General features: G+C 29.5%; 1 protein-coding gene across 2 annotated transcripts in view; it reads left to right on the forward strand.

Moving 5' to 3' along the window:
* LOC129964199 (WD repeat-containing protein 6-like) overlaps window positions 1-8,952 on the forward strand; it is a 35,138-nt gene extending 26,186 nt beyond the window's left edge. Inside the window, exons 22-24 of one of the 2 annotated variants that reach the window (XM_056078929.1) lie at window positions 1,214-1,303; window positions 3,728-3,890; window positions 8,786-8,952. In XM_056078929.1, the coding sequence (XP_055934904.1) occupies window positions 1,214-1,303; window positions 3,728-3,890; window positions 8,786-8,867 (335 nt within the window). In that variant the 3' untranslated portion in view covers window positions 8,868-8,952. Of the gene's footprint in view, window positions 1-1,156; window positions 1,304-3,727; window positions 3,891-8,785 lie in introns of both variants that reach the window. The other variant, XM_056078922.1, reaches the window with a different exon arrangement.
* The last annotated feature ends 11,844 nt before the right edge of the window (window positions 8,953-20,796 follow it).

Raw genomic sequence — 20,796 nt, forward strand, 5'->3', positions numbered from 1 at the left:
GACATTGAATACTGGTTGTAATATTACTAAAATTCAGATTATAAGATATTATACAAATTGATGTTTTTGCTTAAAACAGTGAAAATTGAGTAATTTAATTATAAAATTTAATAATTTGCTCTTAAATGAATTATTATTTTGTTTAAGGAAAGGAGCTTATTTATGACCTTGTTCATCTTGTAACATAGAATAGTTCATATTTAAATTAGATCAAAATACAAAATTTTGAGAAAGAAAAAAAAATCTCAAGAAATAATTTCTTATATTTCATTTACGTGAGCAAACTACTTAATTGCAGAAATATTGAATAACGAGGAAATGGAAGTCTATTGGTTCACATAATCATAAATATCAATGAAAATACTGTGCATATTTGGAATTTCTTCATGCTTTGCTGTACCCCCCCCCCCAAAAAAAAATAATGATGATGATGATGATTTATACATATCCACTTAAAAGGTTTTAAAATAATCTGTGAATTTGAGTAGCTATTTAAATTTAATCCTTCAGAAAGGAAAAAAAAGAAGCTTGTGAATTTCTCTATCAAAAACATAAACCACAGATCAAATTAATGAATTAATTAAGATTAATAATGTAATATCTGATTAATTAATTTTAGTTACTAATTGATTACATTTTATTAATTTTTCTATAAATCTAATATTATTCTGTCATTATACTGAATAAATTGAGTTAAATGCAGCCCCCCCCCAACTCCCTTTCTGATTTTAAGTTATAGTCTGAATTTTAACATATTTTTTATCTAAATTTACTCTCTGGCATCGTAGATAAAAGATTAAACTTAACCTTGGAAATAATCAAAACTGAATTATCAAATTTAAATTGAGTTAAAGATTTGTAATCTTGAAGATTATAATTGTTGTTTTTTCCCCATTTCCTTTTTTGTTGTTTTTCATTTGTAATTTATTTCTTTTAGTTTATAAATGCACATAATATATTAATTGTCTCTAAAAAGATTGTTATAATTGCAATTGAATTTAAAATAGCATTCATTATTTTCGTATTTTAAACATGGAAATAATTTATTTTTGTGAGAATGCCTTTCATAGAATCCATGAAAATAAAAAAAATAAACATATAATTTCTGTTGAGTTTTTTACATAAAAATTAATAATGTGATTTTATCTATTTTTAGATACAAACTGGTTAATTGGTACAGCTGGGGATGATAATGCTCTTTCTTTATCTATAGTACAATTTGAGAGACTTTCATCTGAGGACATAAAGTGTACAGAACTTAGCAGAGCTCAAATAAAATCTGCACATGCATCAGAAATAACAGGTATGAAATGATCTAATAAATGTAATAATGTTTTTAATGTGTTATTTGTTAATTTTAAATCCAGCATATATTTATTTGTCTAATATTAAAAAAATATGTTATTTCATTTTTGAAAGTAATGAAAATAAGAGTGAAAACTGTAATTGTATTTAATAATGTCAAATAATATAGAATTAGAATTTAGTTAATTGTAATTCATAAGCAAAATTCTTACACTGAAATTTTATTAAAGAGAGGGGAGAAGATATTTACTGTATATTCTGGACTGGTTTTTTAATATCAAATATTGGAACATTATTTTTTCTTTCCTATCTATTTCTTTATCCTGTACAAAGTTTGTGTATATAATGTAAGGAGTCTACTCTGTATGTCAGACGGAAACTATTGTTTCCCCTTTATTATTTTAAAATTTTATAAATATCTGGTCATTCTATTTATAATTTGGTACTTTTCCGTTAGCCTTGCGCAAGCGAAAAATCGCCAAATTCGCATTTGGCTCACAATTCGTTAGCAGGGCGCAAGCGAAAAATCGCCAAATAATATAGAATTCCGCCAAATTTCATACGCCAAATTCGCGTTTAGTTCACAATTGGCGACATTTTCTCCCGGCTAACGGAAAAATACCTATAATTTTAATCAAAACTAGTTTTTGCCGCTTCTTTCGAGCTCTTTACCTTCATTAATACCCTCGCTCTATGAGAGAATAATTCGTTTAGTTTCAGAACTACATTTAGGAAAAGTGCACATAATTTCTCAGCAATGATTTCTTTACCACCCGAGAAATTTCATAGTATCCGATGCTTGAATATCTTTCAACATTTTTTCAAGCAAAGGACTGCAAATGTAATTTAGCAGCAAATTTTTGCTAATTACCGTCAAAAATACCATAAGTTTGAACCAATTTTTACAGATGATTCCAGAGATTTCGATTATACTTCTTATGCTTGTATTATTCCAAATTCTACAATAGTTTATAGAATTCATTCACTTTGTTCCTTTTTTACAGCAGAAATATCTGCTATTTTAAAAGCTTTATCATTTATTTCAGATTGTTTTGCAGATAGCTGCATAATATATATTCCAATTCATTGGGCGCTGGGGATTTCTATCATCTTTACATGCTCACAGCCATTTCTTGCTTTTCAGTATTTTAGACTTGTACGTCAAACTTATTTGGAAAGGCTTTCAAATTATTTTATGTTGGGTGCATGCACATGAGGGAATTTCGGGAAATGAAAAGGCTGATATGGCAGCTAAATTGGTTTCTACTTTCTTGCCAACACAGATGAACTCCACTTGGCAGATCCTCTACTGGATTGCAAGAAATATGTATATCACATTTTCCATTTCCAACTTATGGAAAAACTTATTGGGATGCACAGATTTGTAATAAGCTTCATGCAATTAAACCAATAATCAATCTCTGTTTCACGTTACTGAGCAGAAAATTGGACACCATTATAACTAGATTGGTCATACTCTATTCATTCACCAACATTTGTTGATGGGGGCACCAAATCCATTTTGCTCAATTTGTAACAGATCTCTGTCTGTTTTATACATTCTTCTAGAATGTCCATAGTCTACTTCACAATGTCTCACATTTTTTTCAGAAATCTCACCTTGATTTGCTTGAGTTACTTTCCAAAACATCTCTTGCTAATCTTTTTAATTGTTTAAAAAATACTAATTTTAATAATCATATATAAACATTAGCCATGCTTTTTAGTACTATGCCATATTGTACATTATTGGTACGCTTATTTCATGACTGCTACCTTTTTATACTTTTAGACACTTGCATTTCATTGACATCTTACATTTCGATTTTATTATTTTATTTTATTTTAATAACATGGGTGTGGTGCAATTTAGTCAAAAATGGCTTTTGCGCCGTAAAACGCAAGCAAACTCAACTCTTTATCAAGTCTACTTCTTTTTATCTTTATCCAATGTTAACTATAATTGTAACCAGTATCTTTTATAAATTCTAAGCTGATTTTTATGAAGTTTAGTTGTTTTTTTTTCATAAAGTTTTTATTAATTTTTTTCTTGTTGTTGTTAAAGTATATCAAATCAGTCACTGACTAACTTAGCTTTCTGATAAATTGTATGCGGATGCCAGTAAATAATTCACTGCACTTCATGTCCTAATGAAGCAGTTTTAATTAAAAGTCATTCAGAATTTAGGTATATACATAAAATTTCTGCTATAGTAGTGATTATTTACAAATATTGCTATAGTAGTGAATTTATAAAGATTAATTACTTTTTAAAAAAGGCAATAATAACGTAGAGAGTTAACATCAAATTATATGAATGTAAGGTAGCCTTAGCAATGTCTACTCTAATTTAACAGTTGTTGATGTATAATGAATGTTTTAAATTTCAGTTTTTGAAGGAAATTTTCTTATAATTTTTCAGGTCTCAAAATACTCAATAGGGAAACAATTGTAACTGCATCAATTGATCAGAGGATAAATGTTTGGACTTGGAAACTTATAGAAGGTGATCTAGCAATTGATCTCGCAATTTCAAAAATATCTCTTATTCCTGATATAGCTCATTTAGAAGCATGGCAAAATAAGTAAGTTTAACACTTTTTCTGTGAGAAATTTTTAATGTAAAATAAGTAGCTTTGAGCAGAAATACTATAGGTTCGATTTTCAGTATTCATCTGATATAACAATGCATATGTCTGTACTGGCTTAAATTACTAAAATCAGATCTACATTATATACAAATACTGCATCATGTTAAATAAGAGTTATTGATTAGATTTTCTTTTCAAAATTATTCAAATTACAGAAATAATATTTGGAAACTAAATTGTTGGTATCATTACATTTTGATTATAACTTATTAATTAAAGCTCGGTAAACAATGCCAAACATACTTTTACATAACTTTCTTTTACTTATAAAAATGATTATCACTCTTTGATAAATTATATTATCTTTATTTTAAAAAGTCCCTTTTGTGCTTATGTTTTATTTATGAATATAAAATTAAAGTATGATTTTAATTTAGTTAATAAATTATAATGATTGTAATATTCTATTTATTTCAAATATCTGGTTTAAAAAACATCATTTCGGATCCTAGCTGAGCTGGAGATGTTGATTTAACTTCTAGAAAGATCCATGATAGTTATTAACTTGCATTGTGATCAGAGTTGAGAAAATTTTTAATTGCATGCTTAAGAAAAGTACTATCTCTTTTCCTTCAAAATTTTTGAAATATTTTTCATATATATATATCTATGTATAATAGTATAAGTATAGTATAATAGGTCAAGGAACAATGTAAATATAGAGAAAAACAGTACAGAACAGTATGAAAGAATTGGAAGAAGAAGATCAGCAAATGACTGTTTGGATTTCATCTCATTACACATGAGCAATACTAATCTGTGAACTAGCAACAGGGACGATATTGAAAGGGAGCTTCAATAGATGCATCATACATATACTGTTTTGGATCATCAGGTGGCAATATTTGAATGGATAATAGAACGTGTTTTAATCTATATATCATTGACATTGGGATAAATTAATTACAATATTTTTTTTAAAAATGGAAACGAAAAAAAAGAGTGGGGGTACTGAAATTTTTTTTCAAATAATTTGTTTTGTGAAATTGCTGACATTTTGTTAAAATTATTTATTTACCAAAAAAAAAAAAAAAAAAGGAAGAAAGAAAAAAAAACTTCTTTCGTCTGAAAAAAAATAAAAAATAAAAATAAACCTTATTGCGTCTGCTAAATTGCAAAACTATGTTAGTTGTTCTAATATGTCGATTCTGCTTCATTCGCCTAGACTTTTTACTCCCAGGTTCAAAAATATGTTGATTTTTTAAAATATCTATCAGTTCTCTGGAATTTTCATTCACTACTTCATATTATTAATGCAGTTAATCGGCGAATGATGATTGTAAGGGCAAGTAATTAAATGGGAAATAATTAATTATTTATGGCACCTAAAAAATCAACTAAAAATGTTTAAAGTATATAATCCTTAATTTTCAGTTAAAAAAAGTAATTTATAGCAATAGATTGCATATCTGCCATTTAATGCACCAAAGTAAGAAAATCTTCGCGAATTTTCTGATAGTAAACGTTAGGTCGAAAATAATGAAGTTATATAGAATCTTTACAAGCTATGGACACAATCAAAATGTTAACCCTGCTACTAACAAAAAAATTACATAATATGGAGTTATTGATGATGTTCTGGACCCCAATTTTGGAAAACCCCTTGAAGGGAAATGCTTATTTAATATTTTTGATGCCAGAAAACAAATCGTCATCAATGCTTCGTCTTCAGAATCTGAAAACTTGACCAGATATTTTCCATTTCCTAAAAATTATTCAAAGAATTCTATTTACGGTCTCAGTTGGCTAATTGGAACTTTTTAATTTAAACTGTGCTTTGAATTTGATATTAAAATAATGTTTTTATTCAATACTAGCCGCCTTTGGCTACCAGCCGGTTCGCCAATCTTAATGTTCGTTTAAATTTTAATAATTAAATAGGTTGAATCGGAGTTTAACCCCCTTCTTCGCCAAGTTGCGATAACGCGCCAAAGCTGGCAATCTTTATTATGCACTATAATTGAACATCTGCTCCATTGATTTTGAACATTTCGCAAGGCCGTTGTTGGCGATTTTTAAAAATAGCGCCAAGCAGGGGGTTAAACTCCGGTCGTACCATTAAATATTTTACGCAATTCCAACTTTAATAGATTCTTCAGCAAAATATTTTAAAACTTCAAATTTTGATAGTCATATAATTCACTCATAATATTATAAAGGCCTTCAGTCATAGCGTGATATGTATATCTCTAATTTTCTGTTACCCCTCGTAGAAATTATGCTTTAAATTAAAGTGTAAATGATGAATCTGCAATCAATATAATAATATTTTTTACTGAAACAAAGCATTTTTTTAATACTATGATTACTGATAATAAAGTCACTGAGCGTTTAAACTTTATGGGCACTAAAGAATATCTTTCTTAATTTATGTAATATCTCAAGAATTTGTCAACAAAAATTTCTCAGATTCATCATGAACAGATCGATTCATTAACAATGTTTCATTTTAAATGCATCAAACATTAAGAAAATAAAATGAATCGTTTAAAATAATCGGTCGAAAACAGGTTAAAAAAAACTACTTAAAAAACGATGTACTTAAAACTATAAGCATATACAAAAAAGTATATAACTAACATAAATACAATTTAATTACAAAAGCATGCAATTAACCTAAAAATAATTTAAATCATTGAAAACAGGTTAAAAAAACTACTTAAAAAACGATGTACTTAAAACTATAAGCATATACAAAAAATATATAACTAACTTAAACACAATTCACTTAAAAAAGCATGCAACTAACCTAAAAATAATTTAAATCATCCGTTGATAATGGTTGTCATGGCAACAATCAGAACACAATGCGCATGCGTGAATTTTCTTCGCCAGTTACGGTAACGCAAATGCGTAAATTTTTCTACGCCAGTTGGGGTAACGCTATGCAGATTATACATTTTTAATTTCCTTTATTCTGTGTTATTTTAATTCAAAAGTACTTCAGAATGAATCTGAAACATGGATTAATTAACAATGTTTAATTTTAAATGCATAAAACATTAAGAAAATAAACAGAATCGTTTGAAATAATCCGCCGAAAAATGTTAACCCTAGCCTCATTACTGTTGGGAGAAAAAAAACTGAAGCCTTACTCATTGTGGGGAAAATGGAAGATTTTTTTGGCGGGAAAGTTAGTTTTTAATTAATAATTAAAATTCTAATTAAAATTTCAAAAAAGGGACCCCAGGTGCACATTCCAGACCTCTAAGCTATACATGTACCAAATTTCATAGCTGTATGTTAAATGACCTGGCCTGTAGAGCGCCAACACACACACACACATTGAGCTTTATTATAAGTATATAGATGTATAATCGTCTGCCGTAATCTGTATCGCAAGGCGAAGATAAAAAAATATCTTTGCTCTTTTGATCTATGTCGCCATCGAATGTGAAATCTAAATGTGTATTTCTGTGTCTAGCAATTGAGGCAGGATTATTATTATTTTTAAGGCGATCATCTGAAGCGGTTAAATCAGTCAATTCCAGTACAGTTAATCGTCTTGCTGATGTTGAATTTTATTTGAGGGTTCAATATGTTATTATAATTATTGTGTGAATACCCAAAATCTCTAAAATACTATTAATATTTATAAATATCTTAATAATATTCATTCGTTTGATGAACGATTTAATAGACTAAAGACATCTATTTAAATAGTATTTCTGATGAAATATAGATGGTGTGATATGTGTGTATTTGACACAATCAAGAGGGGAAAAAAAAGAAGGGGGAGCGCTTATTTTATTGATTTATCAAGATTATATGAAGAATTCTAGTGCTGATTTCTTAGCAACAAAATATTCTTTTCATGGCAAAAAACTTAAACTAACTTATTAAAAAGGATTTTGTCTTGCTTTCCTAGTATTTCAGCAACTTTACGATGGATTCTTCAGGCTATAATGAACGGTGTATACTCCCTTTCTTCTCCTTCAGCAAATCACTCGTCATAAACGATGAAGTTTAAATTAATTATTATCACTCCTTTATTTAAAACATACTGACAGATAACTCAACATTTGTGATGCTTAAATGAATAGTCTCCTTGCAATAAATCTGTGGACCAAAATTTGAACGAAAAACTCTTTAGAATCTATTTTTATTCATAAAAATGTTTACTTTGAATTGTAATTTTCTTATATTTAATATTGTTAATCTTTTTTTAAATTTTTATTTATGAATTTTATTTATTATTCATCAGGCTTTTCGTACTTCTGCCGAAAAAAAAAAATGTTTTATATCTGGGCTATTAAAAATGACAGGATAAAATTTTTAGGTATTTTCAAAGACTTAAAATGGAAGAAAAAATTATGTATCTAAATTGGTACTAAAGAAACGATAATTTTGTTGGAAATTTCAAATGGTGTAAATTTTTTCTGAACTATAATTTTATCTCAATTTGTTATGGATGAAAAACGTCAAATTTTGAAAGATGTTTTCCAAAATTTTAAAGTTTTCCTAAAGTTTGTTTGCACTTAGTTTCAAAATTCTAGATCCAACTATTTGTCTTACGGAAACCAACACACTGAATATTATTAATAAAAGAGATGGTTGGGAGATACTGGTCAGTAATTTTAAAGCCTCAAATAAGGTTTGAAATATTGGATATTTATGAGTTTTCAAATAAATATTTTAAATTAGAGAAATCAATTTGAATAATGGAATGTATAATAAGCTGATTAATATTACTAGTAATAGTAATTGAAATAATATATGAAATGTCTTGAAATTGTATTTAAAAAATTATAGTCTTTTGTATATTATTTTAAATTAGTTCATGTCTTTTTTTAACCATAATTTAATAATACTAACCCTTTCTATTACAGAATCACTAAAATTTGGACTTTACTTGTATGTGGACAAGGCATTGAGAGTTTTACTTTTGCTATGTGTGATACAAATATGTAAAACTGCTTTAAAACAAAAAAGGATAGCTTTTATTTATTCTTTTAAAAATATTTTTTTATAAGCAAATAAATTTGTTTTTATTTTAGCTTTGATTTTTTTCCATTGTATTTTATACTACTTGTCTTTGGATACCAAGTTGACCATTAAAAATGTTGACAGCCAGATTTAATGGTTGCTGAAATTTCTGTAGCTGGTTCTTAATGATTTCTTCGGCAAAATATTTTTCAAATTTTGATAAACATGTACTATTCTAGAAGTCTTTCACTTTTCTATTCATTGTACAATGCACTTCCCTAATTTTCTGTAATCTTACCTAAAATTAGAATTTATATTTGAAAAATGAAAATTTATAAATTTTAATTATTAGAAGGCCTTTCTTAATAAAATAAAGTTTTTAAAATTCTAAAATATAAGGGTAGCAAGTAAAAACTATACAACATTTAAGTCTTAACTGTACTCTATATATTTTCAATAATTTGTATAGAAACACAAAAGATTATCCAATAAAAAATTCTCTTAATCAATTAAAAAAAAAACTCAATGCACTATAATATGAAAGTAATTTTCAAGTGGTAAGACTTCTAATACAATTATAAATTCTATTACTTTTAAAGAACCACAGTGTTTAAATATGTATACGCTTTAAAAACATTCATCATTGCTTATTTATGAAGTTAAATTTTAATTTATGCACAAAAAACTTCAAAAAGTGTATTTAAAGTAAACTTTAAATGGAATCTTTTCATTTTGGCATAAAATATGCATCCAAGATATTTCTTCCATTATCAACAATAGAAGGAAAATCTTAGATGAAATATTTGTAATAAAAAGCTACATTACTACAGTGAATAGATATGCTTAAAATATTTTGAGAAATTAATGAAAAATAAAATGTAAAAGGTATTGGAACTAAATTGATGTCAGTTGATAATTTTTTTTTTAATTTTAAGGTATGATAATTATTTTGTTTTATGTAAATTTCTGAAATTATGATGGAAAGGCATCAAAATGTTGCTTAATTTTTAAATAACTAAAATTCTGATAAAAATTTTTTTTATGTGCTTCGATGTGTATATTCTCATTTTCTAAATTAAATATGTTCCAAGTTTTGTAGCAGTAGCTATTATAGTCTGTCCTGTAGAATCTGTACAGTATGTATGTGCATGAATATGTACACATTCAGTTTTATTATTAAAGAAATAGAATGGAAATTTTATTTTTAAACATTTAAAAGAGTGTTACCAAAAAATTTTATTTTTGTTATATTTTATTTTGTTTACTTTGTTTTCTTATACTAATATTTTTTCAATTATTATTATCCTGTTAGATTAGGATTAGCAATGCCATCTATCATGTGATCCCTCAATAATATGATCACTTCTGTTCTCACATGCCTCTTTTAAAAAAATTTGTGAATAGGCTTTGCTATGTAATAAAAACAAATTAATGAATTTGTTGTATGCTGATTCAGAGGTTATCTAGCAACTTAAGTTCCATTAAGCACTTAAAAAAAAGGAAACGATTATTAGGAAAACACTTTTATTGCATAAGAAATACAATGCTATTGTTATTTTTCAACATAATTGCCATCATTGTTGAAACATTTATTTTTGCAGAGTACGAATTTTAATATGACCTCGTTGTAGAAAGATGCCGCTTGCAGTGACGAAGAAGTAAATGAGAAATTTGAAAAAAATGCATTGCCAATTTCGTAATAATGAATCTTTGTCTCTTTGATACTGGCAGCTTTAAGATATTAAATTTTAGCTTAAGAGAATAACAATTTTTAAAGAAGATAGTCTAAAAGGTTCTTTTGTTTTAAATATATAATACTTCTTCGATTTAATATTTGATGTAATAATACACGTAGATCTCTATATTAACAACTACTTAAAACATATAATCAATGATTACAAAATTCAAATAAGTTAATTTTCATGAAGCAAGATATCACACACCCGCAACATAATGCCAAAGTACTTGGAAATAACTATATTTTTTGAAAATATTTCTCGTATGTTCATTTATTTACATATTAGGAAAATAATTTGATTTCGTTCAGATTTTGTGACCTACATCCACATCGAATCATCGAAGAATGATTTTTAAATCTTTAAAACTTAATCAAATATCCGCAATCCTGTGGTTTGAGCTTTGAGCTGTGACAATATAATAGTAATTTTTAACAGAAAGAAGAGAAATGCATGAATTCTAGATACTTCGAAGTAAAAAAAAAAAAAAAAAAAAAAGGATGGGGTGGGTGCGATAAAGTAAATAATGATTCAGTAAAAACTGACTCATTTAGCGAGGGAAATAAAAACTTGTTTATTCAATTCAAGTTAAAAAAAAAAAAAAAAAACCCACGAAAAAGACAAATGGTATGCCAAAAGAGACACAAAAATTTGAAGAGGCTAAAATATGATACAAAATTAAGACAAACAGTAGAAAAGTTGCAATACATTTAAACGATAGTATTTAAAGATAAATTATTGAGTTTGTATATTAAAAGATTATAAGAAATAAAAGCAAAAGTTAATATGTCAGAAGAAATAAAATTTAATATTGGCAAAAACGTGCAAGTCATAGCCGTAACTAAACAGTACAGTAGATTTAATATTTCTGCAGAAGGTAAGGCATTGCTATAACTGTATATTCTAATTAATTTGATAAAATGGATTAAAATTACAGAAATAATCGTACAAAAATGAACTTCCTATCATTGAAGAGTCAATTTTTTAAATTGGTGGGAATATACATATATATATTAATTTCAGTAACATAAATTTTATTTCTATACGATATGTTTTGAAGTTATGACTAAATAAAGAAAATAACTCTACTCCATTTCACATTTTTTTTTCATAACTCAATTAATCATTCATATGGCAAAGAACATATATGCCAAATTTTGTTCGATTCTGTCCAGGGGTATGGAACTGTATTAGATTCACACAAGCAGATTTTCAGTTTTATGTATAGAAAAAATAAACTAATAATAATATAAAAATATTTTTTATAAATATAGAAAAAAAAATTCTATAATTTAACAAAACTTTAAATATAACATTATTAAATATTAACAAACAAAATATTTTTGGTTTCAGGAGCCAATGTGTTTGGCTTTTCTTCTTGATGATTCTTTTCCAATTCGGATTAAGGATACGATAGAGGATAAAAATATGAAAAATCGACTAAAACTGCGATTTTTTTTTTTTTACATTTTTATCTTTTATGAATAGTTAAGTTTCGAGTAATCGTTTGCAAAGAGAATATTTTGATATCTTTATTCACTTGTTGAATATCAAAGCTTTTTAAATTGATATTTGGATGTCATTCCCACTTGTTTGCATTTGTACAGCTGCAGTATGACACAGTTTCGTCTTCCTGCGTGCTGAGTTTTAAAATACTCCATGATCATCATATTTTTAGTTACAATCCTGCAATTTTTTCTCTTATGCTGTATAAATATATAATAATATACTTTTGTATGAATAGATCATTTATGAATCTTAGAATTTTTTATTGAAAACCTCAAACAATATTATTTTTTTATATGATTAATAATAAATTTAATATGTTTTTTTTTTAATTTTTCAAAAAAATGTTAAATAATTCAAGTTTTGAAGAAAAAATTGTATTTTCAATGAATATAAGCATGCAAAATATTATGCAATGTTAAAATAGCTATCTAAAAATCTGAAATATGTATTTACATTCTATTTTAATGCGCTTGGAACAATTTAAAGTTTTATAATTGAAAACATTCTTTTCATTTTTTACCAAAAAAAATCCTAAAGTTACCAATGAATTTTGATGACAATTTCTTATAGCATTTGACTAATATAGTAACATTGCCATACAAATTTCAAAACAATATCTCAGAAACTGAGAAATTTCTGTCTCAATGTCCATTGTATCCCTAAAATGTGTGTCACCTTTCGAAATCTTCGAGGTAGCAGTCAAAGAAATCTATATCGACAACCTTTTCTTCATTTGAGGTAATGTCATTAAATAGATCAAATCAATTTTCCATGCTATGTTATTTTGAACGTCCGTCTATTCAGTCATCTTTTTCAAGGAATATTCTGGCAACTTTAGCGTAAATCTTTCCAAATGCAAAAGAAAAAGTGCAGGTTCGATATCCGATTTAACCAAATTTCCATTATTTATCCAGAGGCGCCGTTATAAGGGGGGGGGGAATTGCCCCTTGTAGACAACCACTTACCCCTCCCCCGTAGGCAAGAGATAGAGAGTTCCGTCGGCAAAAGTCTTTGTCGCATTTTACGACAATTTGTAATCGGCCGACTATGAACGCAGTGTGATGGATGTCGAAAAAGTTAAGTCCCCAGGTTTTCATGCTTTTGATTGAAATATCACTCATAAAGATACTCATTTGCATTACTTTTGGCAATATATTCGACATGGTGAATAAAATATCTCATTTTGCCGACAGTTTCTAAACGACCAAATCTGAGCTGAATGCGCTGGAAATCCGCATATTTTCAGATTCATAATTTGCACTACGTTTTGCAATATAACCGAAAGGGTTACAAATGAACAAGTAATTTATATAAAAATAATTTAAGTCAATTCCTACTTATTTTCTTATATTATTTATATCTATCTTATATTATTTGTGATCGGGTGTCGTGTCAGTAATCTCAGAGCATGGCGACGGATTTGACGACAAAATAGAAATTACTGGACACATTTAAGTAATTAATTAATATTTGAAAAAACTGTATAAACATCAAGTGTCATCCACTACAAGTTTAAAAAAATGTATTTGAACTTGAGTGGATGAATAAAAAGTATTTTATTAACGATTGAAAATTTGAACTATATATATATATATATATATATATATATATATATATATATATATATATATATATTGTTACAAACGTGTAATTTTTCTTTCCAGCATGTAATGTCCTCATAAGAGAGACCGTTTTACAATCGTCCGTATTGGATGCTGCCGGATGCCGAGCTAGTGATTCCAGAGCTTGACGACCATTTGACGACGACTTCCGCGACAAAATGGATAATTCTCGAAAGTTCTAGAATTTTCACGATCCATCCACTAGGAACAGAGATACGCCCTGATTGGTCTAGACGCTTCTAGCTCCACCCCCCGAGAACTATGAAAAGACGGTACTCTCAAGCTTTGGTGAAGTGAAACTACATTGCATCTTTCATAGATACATCAATAACAAAAACATTTTCTACATCCACACGACATATCCTCGGTCCCGGAACTAAGCTCAAACCACAAGTCAGTTCTATTAAATTTTTAATTTACCTTTAAAACCCCAAACACAATAATAAATTAAAAACAAACTGGACTAAATTTAAAACAAACATGCTCTACAACACCGACCTAAATATTAATGTTAATTCAACAGATGACCTAGACACCCTAGTCACAAATTTTACAAACACAATCACAACAACTTTTCGCGCACACTCAAAAGAAATTGATCCCACCACCCAATATGTAAATAACGAACTAAAAATATTGTTAAATATAAGAAATAGTACGCGTCATAAATGGCAAAGAACTAGAGACCCATCTGATAAAAAAAGCCCTAAACAGATTAAATAGAGCGATTGAAAAAAACCAGAAAACGAGTATCGCAAGATGACTGGAAAAACAAACTATTAGTACTTCAACCCAACGATAATTCTCTTTGGAACTCAGCAAAACACATGAGGAAAGCACATACAAAAAATCTCCGCCCTTAAAAACCAGGCCAGTGCTGCCATTTCAAACACTGATAAAGCCGAAACTTTAGCTGATAGCTTGGAGCAACAATTCAACTTGAATAACATGCACAACACTGACACAGAAAACAAAGTAAACAATACTTTAGAAAACTTTTTATAAACTCCGATCAACTCCGAAATAGAGCCACCAACCCCTATGGAATTCTTCCAGTACTTAAATAAATTAAATGTAAAAAAGGCTCCAGGGATAGACGGTGTATCAAATAAAATTATCAAAAATCTCCCATTCACCACCAAATTCAAACTCTACTTAATAATCAAACTCGTTTTCAAATTAAAATACTTCCCCTCACCTTGGAAAACTGCTGTCGTGATTCCTATTTTAAAGCCTGGAAAAGATTCTACTGATCCCACCAGCTACAGATCAATGTCACTCCTTCCAAATTTCAGCAAAATAACAGAACACTTTATCCTACATAAATTTAATAAGCACCTGTTCAAAAATAACATTCTATTCCCCATGCAATTCGGCTTTAAACCCACATTGTCTACCACCCACCAACTCCTTAGAGTCGTTGAATATATCACCGCAGACTTCGAAAATAGAGAAAACACGGGAGCGGTTTTCCTCGATATTTAAAAAGCATTCTATAGAGTGTGGCTGGAAGGATTCATTTATAAATTAATTTCTTGCAACACTCCTCCTCCTCTCGTAAAATTATTTTCCTCCTTCCTTTTTAACAGAAATTTCACAGTACGCGTTAACGCCACACTCTCCAAACTTCGCTCCATAAAAGCAGGTGTACCGCAAGCAACTACATTATCCTCCACCTTATACTCAATATTTATTAATGTTATACCTCAGAAACACAATACCAAATTATGCATTTTCGCAGATGACACAGCTATACTGGTCAAAAACCGAAACATAAAATTCATCACTCACGCATTAAACAAACATATCCAAGAACTAGAAAGTTGGTTCTCCTAGTGGAAAATCGCAATAATTGCCTCAAAAACAATAACAGTGCTTTTCACAAAGTAAAGGAAAACTACCCAAAACTTAATTAAAATTAATAAAGTTGAAATCCCATGGTCTCAGGATGCTAAATACCTAGGTGTAATATTAGACAAAACCTTAACTTTGAATCCCCATTTTAGCTATGTAAAACAAAAATTCCGTGATAACGCCAGTAAATTATATCCCCTAATTACTCGGAATTCAGAAATGACTGGGGAAAATAAGTTGCTTGTTTATACAGCCATACTAAGACCTGTCCTAACGTATGCTTGCCCCATTTGGGCATACGCAGCAAAATCCTACATAAATATCATAAATAGGTGCCAAAATATAATCCTTAGACAAATAACAAAAGCGAGATGGTTCATGAGAAACGACGATATAAGACGAGCCCTCAATATCCCTTCAATAAAAGATTTCATTAAAAGCAGTGCTGAAAAATTCTTTCATGGCATAAACCAAATTGATAACGAAGCAATAAAAAAGATAGAAATTTATCAACCAAACAGAAATAGCAAAAGACCCAGACTAATTCTTCTATAATGTAACCAAATTTAACCCAATGCTAATATTCACACATCAGCCTTCTCATCTCGACCACATTAATTTTAAATAAATATTAAATTAAAAGTCAATCATAAAATTCTTCTTATCTATCGCAATAACGCAATCCAAGATCCTCATGAGCCATACCGTAATCCTTTATTACAAAAACCTAGACAATACTCCAACCCCTGCACACCTCCCATACCAAGGCAAGATACATCTTCGCTTCTTCTTTGGAAGTTCCACCCAGATTGAACCTGCCTCCTGCCAAAGATCCAAGACTACATACACTTCAACATCGAACCAAGTTTCCACTCAAACCCCAGACTTCATCCACTCCAGCGAATATACCAACCCAGAACTCACCATCACTGTTCGTGGGTAACAGCGCTTCGCGCTGTGGATACCACAGAATCTTTCATCTACGTCTACGCTCTGGTGAAATGTGTTGAGTAGTCGGAGTCGCCGACAAGTAATAAGCCTTCGAGAGAACGAGAGAATAGCGAAGTAACAGGGGAGTGCCAACATTGCGTGGAGCGAGTACTAAAATTCTGTGTGCCGAATCCTGTTTTCTACTGTGGAGGCAGCGTCGTATATTGTGTGTAGCCAGTTGTGAGAAGTAGTGATTCGGCAGCTAAAGTGAGAGAAGACAGCGGGAAGTTCAGCCGTTTGGAGAGACCGTAAAGCGAAGCTCCGAGGAACCCCTCTCCTGATGGATTCTGTCTGGTCGCTTCGTGTGCTGCTGTCGACTACTACTTGTGAGATACTGTCGTCTGTAGCGTGCTACTGTGTGCTGTCCTGTGTTCGTCTCTGCTGTAAATATTCGCCGTCTTTGTGTTCTCGTGTCTTCGTGTAAATAAACGTCGTCTTTGTTTTCTACTGAGGCCTGCTGATTGTGTGCTTTCACACCATATCACTACCGCTATCAAAAAGAAACCGAGGCGGTGGTGGAAAAATCCGTAACAATATATATAGGGAGAATGTGAACTAATAGTAGGAATTGAAAAAGATATTGCATTTTGCCAAAAAAATTTTATCGCTCGAAAATTTTGTGAAAATGTGATAGACGCTGATGATGTTAAGTCCGCAGACTTTTAGACAACCGAATTAAATGTCGTTCATTTCGTTTATAATTTGCACTATATTTAGCAGAATAATCAATAAACTGGCAAATGCATAAGACGTCGATTTTTGCCGATTAGTCTTCGTTCTTTCGACAAAGATGACATCATGGTTTATGAGAAAAAAATTTGTTTGCATCCACTATTTTGATCACTTATCGGTGGAATTATTAGGGAAATTGAGGCTTTTAGTTGTTGAGGCTGCGAGCTGTATCAAAGTTTTATTTTACAAAAATAAAAGAAGAAATGAAAAGGAAAGAAATAGATGATGTATGAAGTGATCATGAGACTTCATATGAAATAAAACTGTTTGATTAAAAAGATTTCCCCACATAAAATATGTAGTAAAGTATTGATTTTTTCTCTTTCTAAAATGGAAGACTATAAGCAAGAGACCTTTTATGTATATCTAGGGATCATGAATTTTCATTCGAAACAAAACTTTTTGGAATCGTTTTTGCGGTTGGAGCTGGGCGACTGGTTCAGAACTTTTCTTCATTATTTTAATTACATATTAATAATAATATAATATTAATTAATAAATACATATTAATTTTAAACACAATATTAGGTGTTCGCATATGTTTTAATCGGCGACATCTATTGGTAAACATGTGATGTATCTACATAAACTACAATGTTTTTTGGTTTTACTAATTTACTTTTACTTTATTATTATCATTTTGAAAATTTTCCATTTAGTATTATTGAGTTATTCAGTGTATAAAGACACCAATCATGTAATGCTCCATTTTCGACATTCATTGCTTTTTTAGTTTGATTTGAAGAAATAGGCTGCCGAAGCCCATCAGACAATTTTAGAAAATTATGGCGATGCTATTCCACAATATCCCAATTTTCGGTTTTGGTTTCAATAATTTAAGAGTGGTGATTTGTGATCCGCTGGTGACTCTCCCTCGGGTCTCAGGTAATTTCAATGTCAATGACAAAAAAAAAAAAAAAAAAAAAAAAAAAAAAAAAACAGAATGGAGGGAAAAAAAAATAATAAAATTCGAATATAATCAGTTGGCGGAAAATGCGAAAAAGTGGTAGAAAATGATGGAAAATATTTTGATTTATATATGTTGTATCATTTTTTCTCAATAAATGCCTTTTTAAAGTGGGAAAACACATCAAAATACACGCAAGTACCTAATAATATTTAAATCTTCTTTTTGAAAATAGGTTAGGAGAAGTTGTTTAATGAACAAATAATAATAAAAAAAAGAAAGAAAAAGTAGCATATGTGACATTTTTCTCCAAGAACAAATATTCTTATTCCCTCCAATCTTATTCTGCTGTAAGGTTAATGCTCTTAATATGAAAAAAATGGAAAATAAGTTTCTGTGAATACTTCTTAGAGTTTTTATTATCTTTTACATAGGTTACAGGGGTATTATTGATTAGACTTTAATGGACGAATGTAAGAGATAACTTTTTTGAACGTAGTTATGATGAATTTATAAACGTAGGAGAAAATTCACACCCCTCATTTTTTTGGCTAGAAGAGGAGGAAATCTTCCTCACTATTTCCTGAAAACTGTTGCATTCTCGTCATAGCTACACCGCCAAATGAATGTTGGGAATATGAATTTTCGTGTTAAGGCCTTATCAGACGGCCAAATTCCGTCTACACTTTCGTGGACAAACGCGCACGGAAAAATGTGTGTAGTGACGTCACGTGGGGATTTGCTGTATGGTAAACCTAAAACACAGGTGTACTTTATGGCTAATTTATCGCTCTTTATTCGCTTTTTCTGTTTGGTGAATATCTTTAGTGACTCATTTCATTAGTGGGATTCCTGTTCATACATTCCATACATTATATTCTGGGATATAATGCTGTTCTATCAATTTTGTTAATTTTTCAGTAATAACGACATTTTTAGGTACAAAAAAAATTCTAATAGTTGCATAATGTATCTGCATTGGTATTTTATAGATTAAATAGGGAAAATCAAATTTAACACTTTCTAAGGCCGTGGAAGGTATGCTTCCCACCAAATTTATCAATCTTTGTATGAAATTATGTAGGATGGCAATCGTTCTGACAAATTTTTTTAGAAAGACAGAAACTTAGATGCTTCAGTTCTTTATCTCACACAAAATGATGTGTCTTGGTTTGTCATTTAATTATTAATTAACCAAATTAATTAATTAATCAAATTAAATTTATCTAATAAGCTAAATGAATCCCATTTCTTATTCTAATTTCAAGCCTAAAAATATTTTAACATAATATGATTAGAAAAAAATGGCCCTTTAAAAGGGTTAATACAGAAATATGTTAAAAAGCGATTTTGTGAGTTGGATGTGCAATTAATTTTAAAAATAAAAACTTCACTATTATTTATAATTAAAACATTACACAATAACAGAATCATTCATATTCTGCTATTCCCTCAAATGTACTATATAATGTGCTGAAAAATATTTCAGCGGTAAGAAAATGAATTGATCCTAATATTTTTATTGTATGGAAGAGGTTAATTATATATTTTAGAAATTCAAAATTCTACCATTATTTAAATAAAAAATTAAAGATTTAATCTGATCAAATACAGTTCACAAAAAGAAGACAGTTCACATAAACATTAATAATTTTTTTTTAATTCTGAAAATAAATTTCTTAGTTTTGATGACTATCTACGGGTGACAATATCTCTTCATCTTCTGATAATTATTGTACGAATTTCTTCGTGCAACATTTTTCTTTAATAATGAATATTTAGTGGTTTCCAAATAGCCGGCTTTTCATGAATAAAGTCGATCAAAACTTATTTTTTATCATACGACCATACAACATTTTTTGCCGTCTTTTAAGGAGTGATTCGGAAATGTGTTTGCATTTCCGAATTTTGGCGTCAATCGTGCCATTCTTGGCAACTACGTCACTACCAAAGCCATGCACGATTGGTTGAATTTCGTTTGCAAACAATCTTTCCGTCACTATCGTCTTTCCCTTTGAAAACAGATGACGAAAATCTTGCTTGTCCGGTTGCCTGCGGGTATAAAATGAAAACTGTCCACGAAAGTATTTACCCGAGTGATAAGGCTGTGGTGACGCTTTATAAGCCAGATAACAGCTACGAGACATGAGAAATTTCTTTTGTCTAGTGGTCTTGTTACTCGGCTACGAACTCAGAGGTTGCGAGTTCGGTCCTCGCTTATCGCCAGTAGCAACATTGGTGACCCAATGACGTGATACGCAAAAAAAAAAAAAAAAAAAAAAAACCTTCATACAACTGTTGTAGCGCACCAGAAATAAATAAAATCAAAGCTAATAAATAATCAGCCAATAAAAAATGAAAAAAAAAAATGAAGCCAGATAACAGCTACGAGACATGAAAATTTTTTTTTGTCTAGTGGTCTTGTTACTCGGCTACGAACCCAAAGGTTGCGAGTTCGATCCTCGCTTATCGCCAATAGCAACAAGGCCTTTATGTTTGTGTCCATGTAATGCATTTTCAAATCTTCCCAATCAATATCTGCAGGAAATTTGAAGCTCCAAAAA

Source organism: Argiope bruennichi, chromosome 1, assembly GCF_947563725.1.
Source record: "Argiope bruennichi chromosome 1, qqArgBrue1.1, whole genome shotgun sequence".
Classification (NCBI taxonomy): Eukaryota; Metazoa; Arthropoda; class Arachnida; order Araneae; family Araneidae; genus Argiope; species Argiope bruennichi.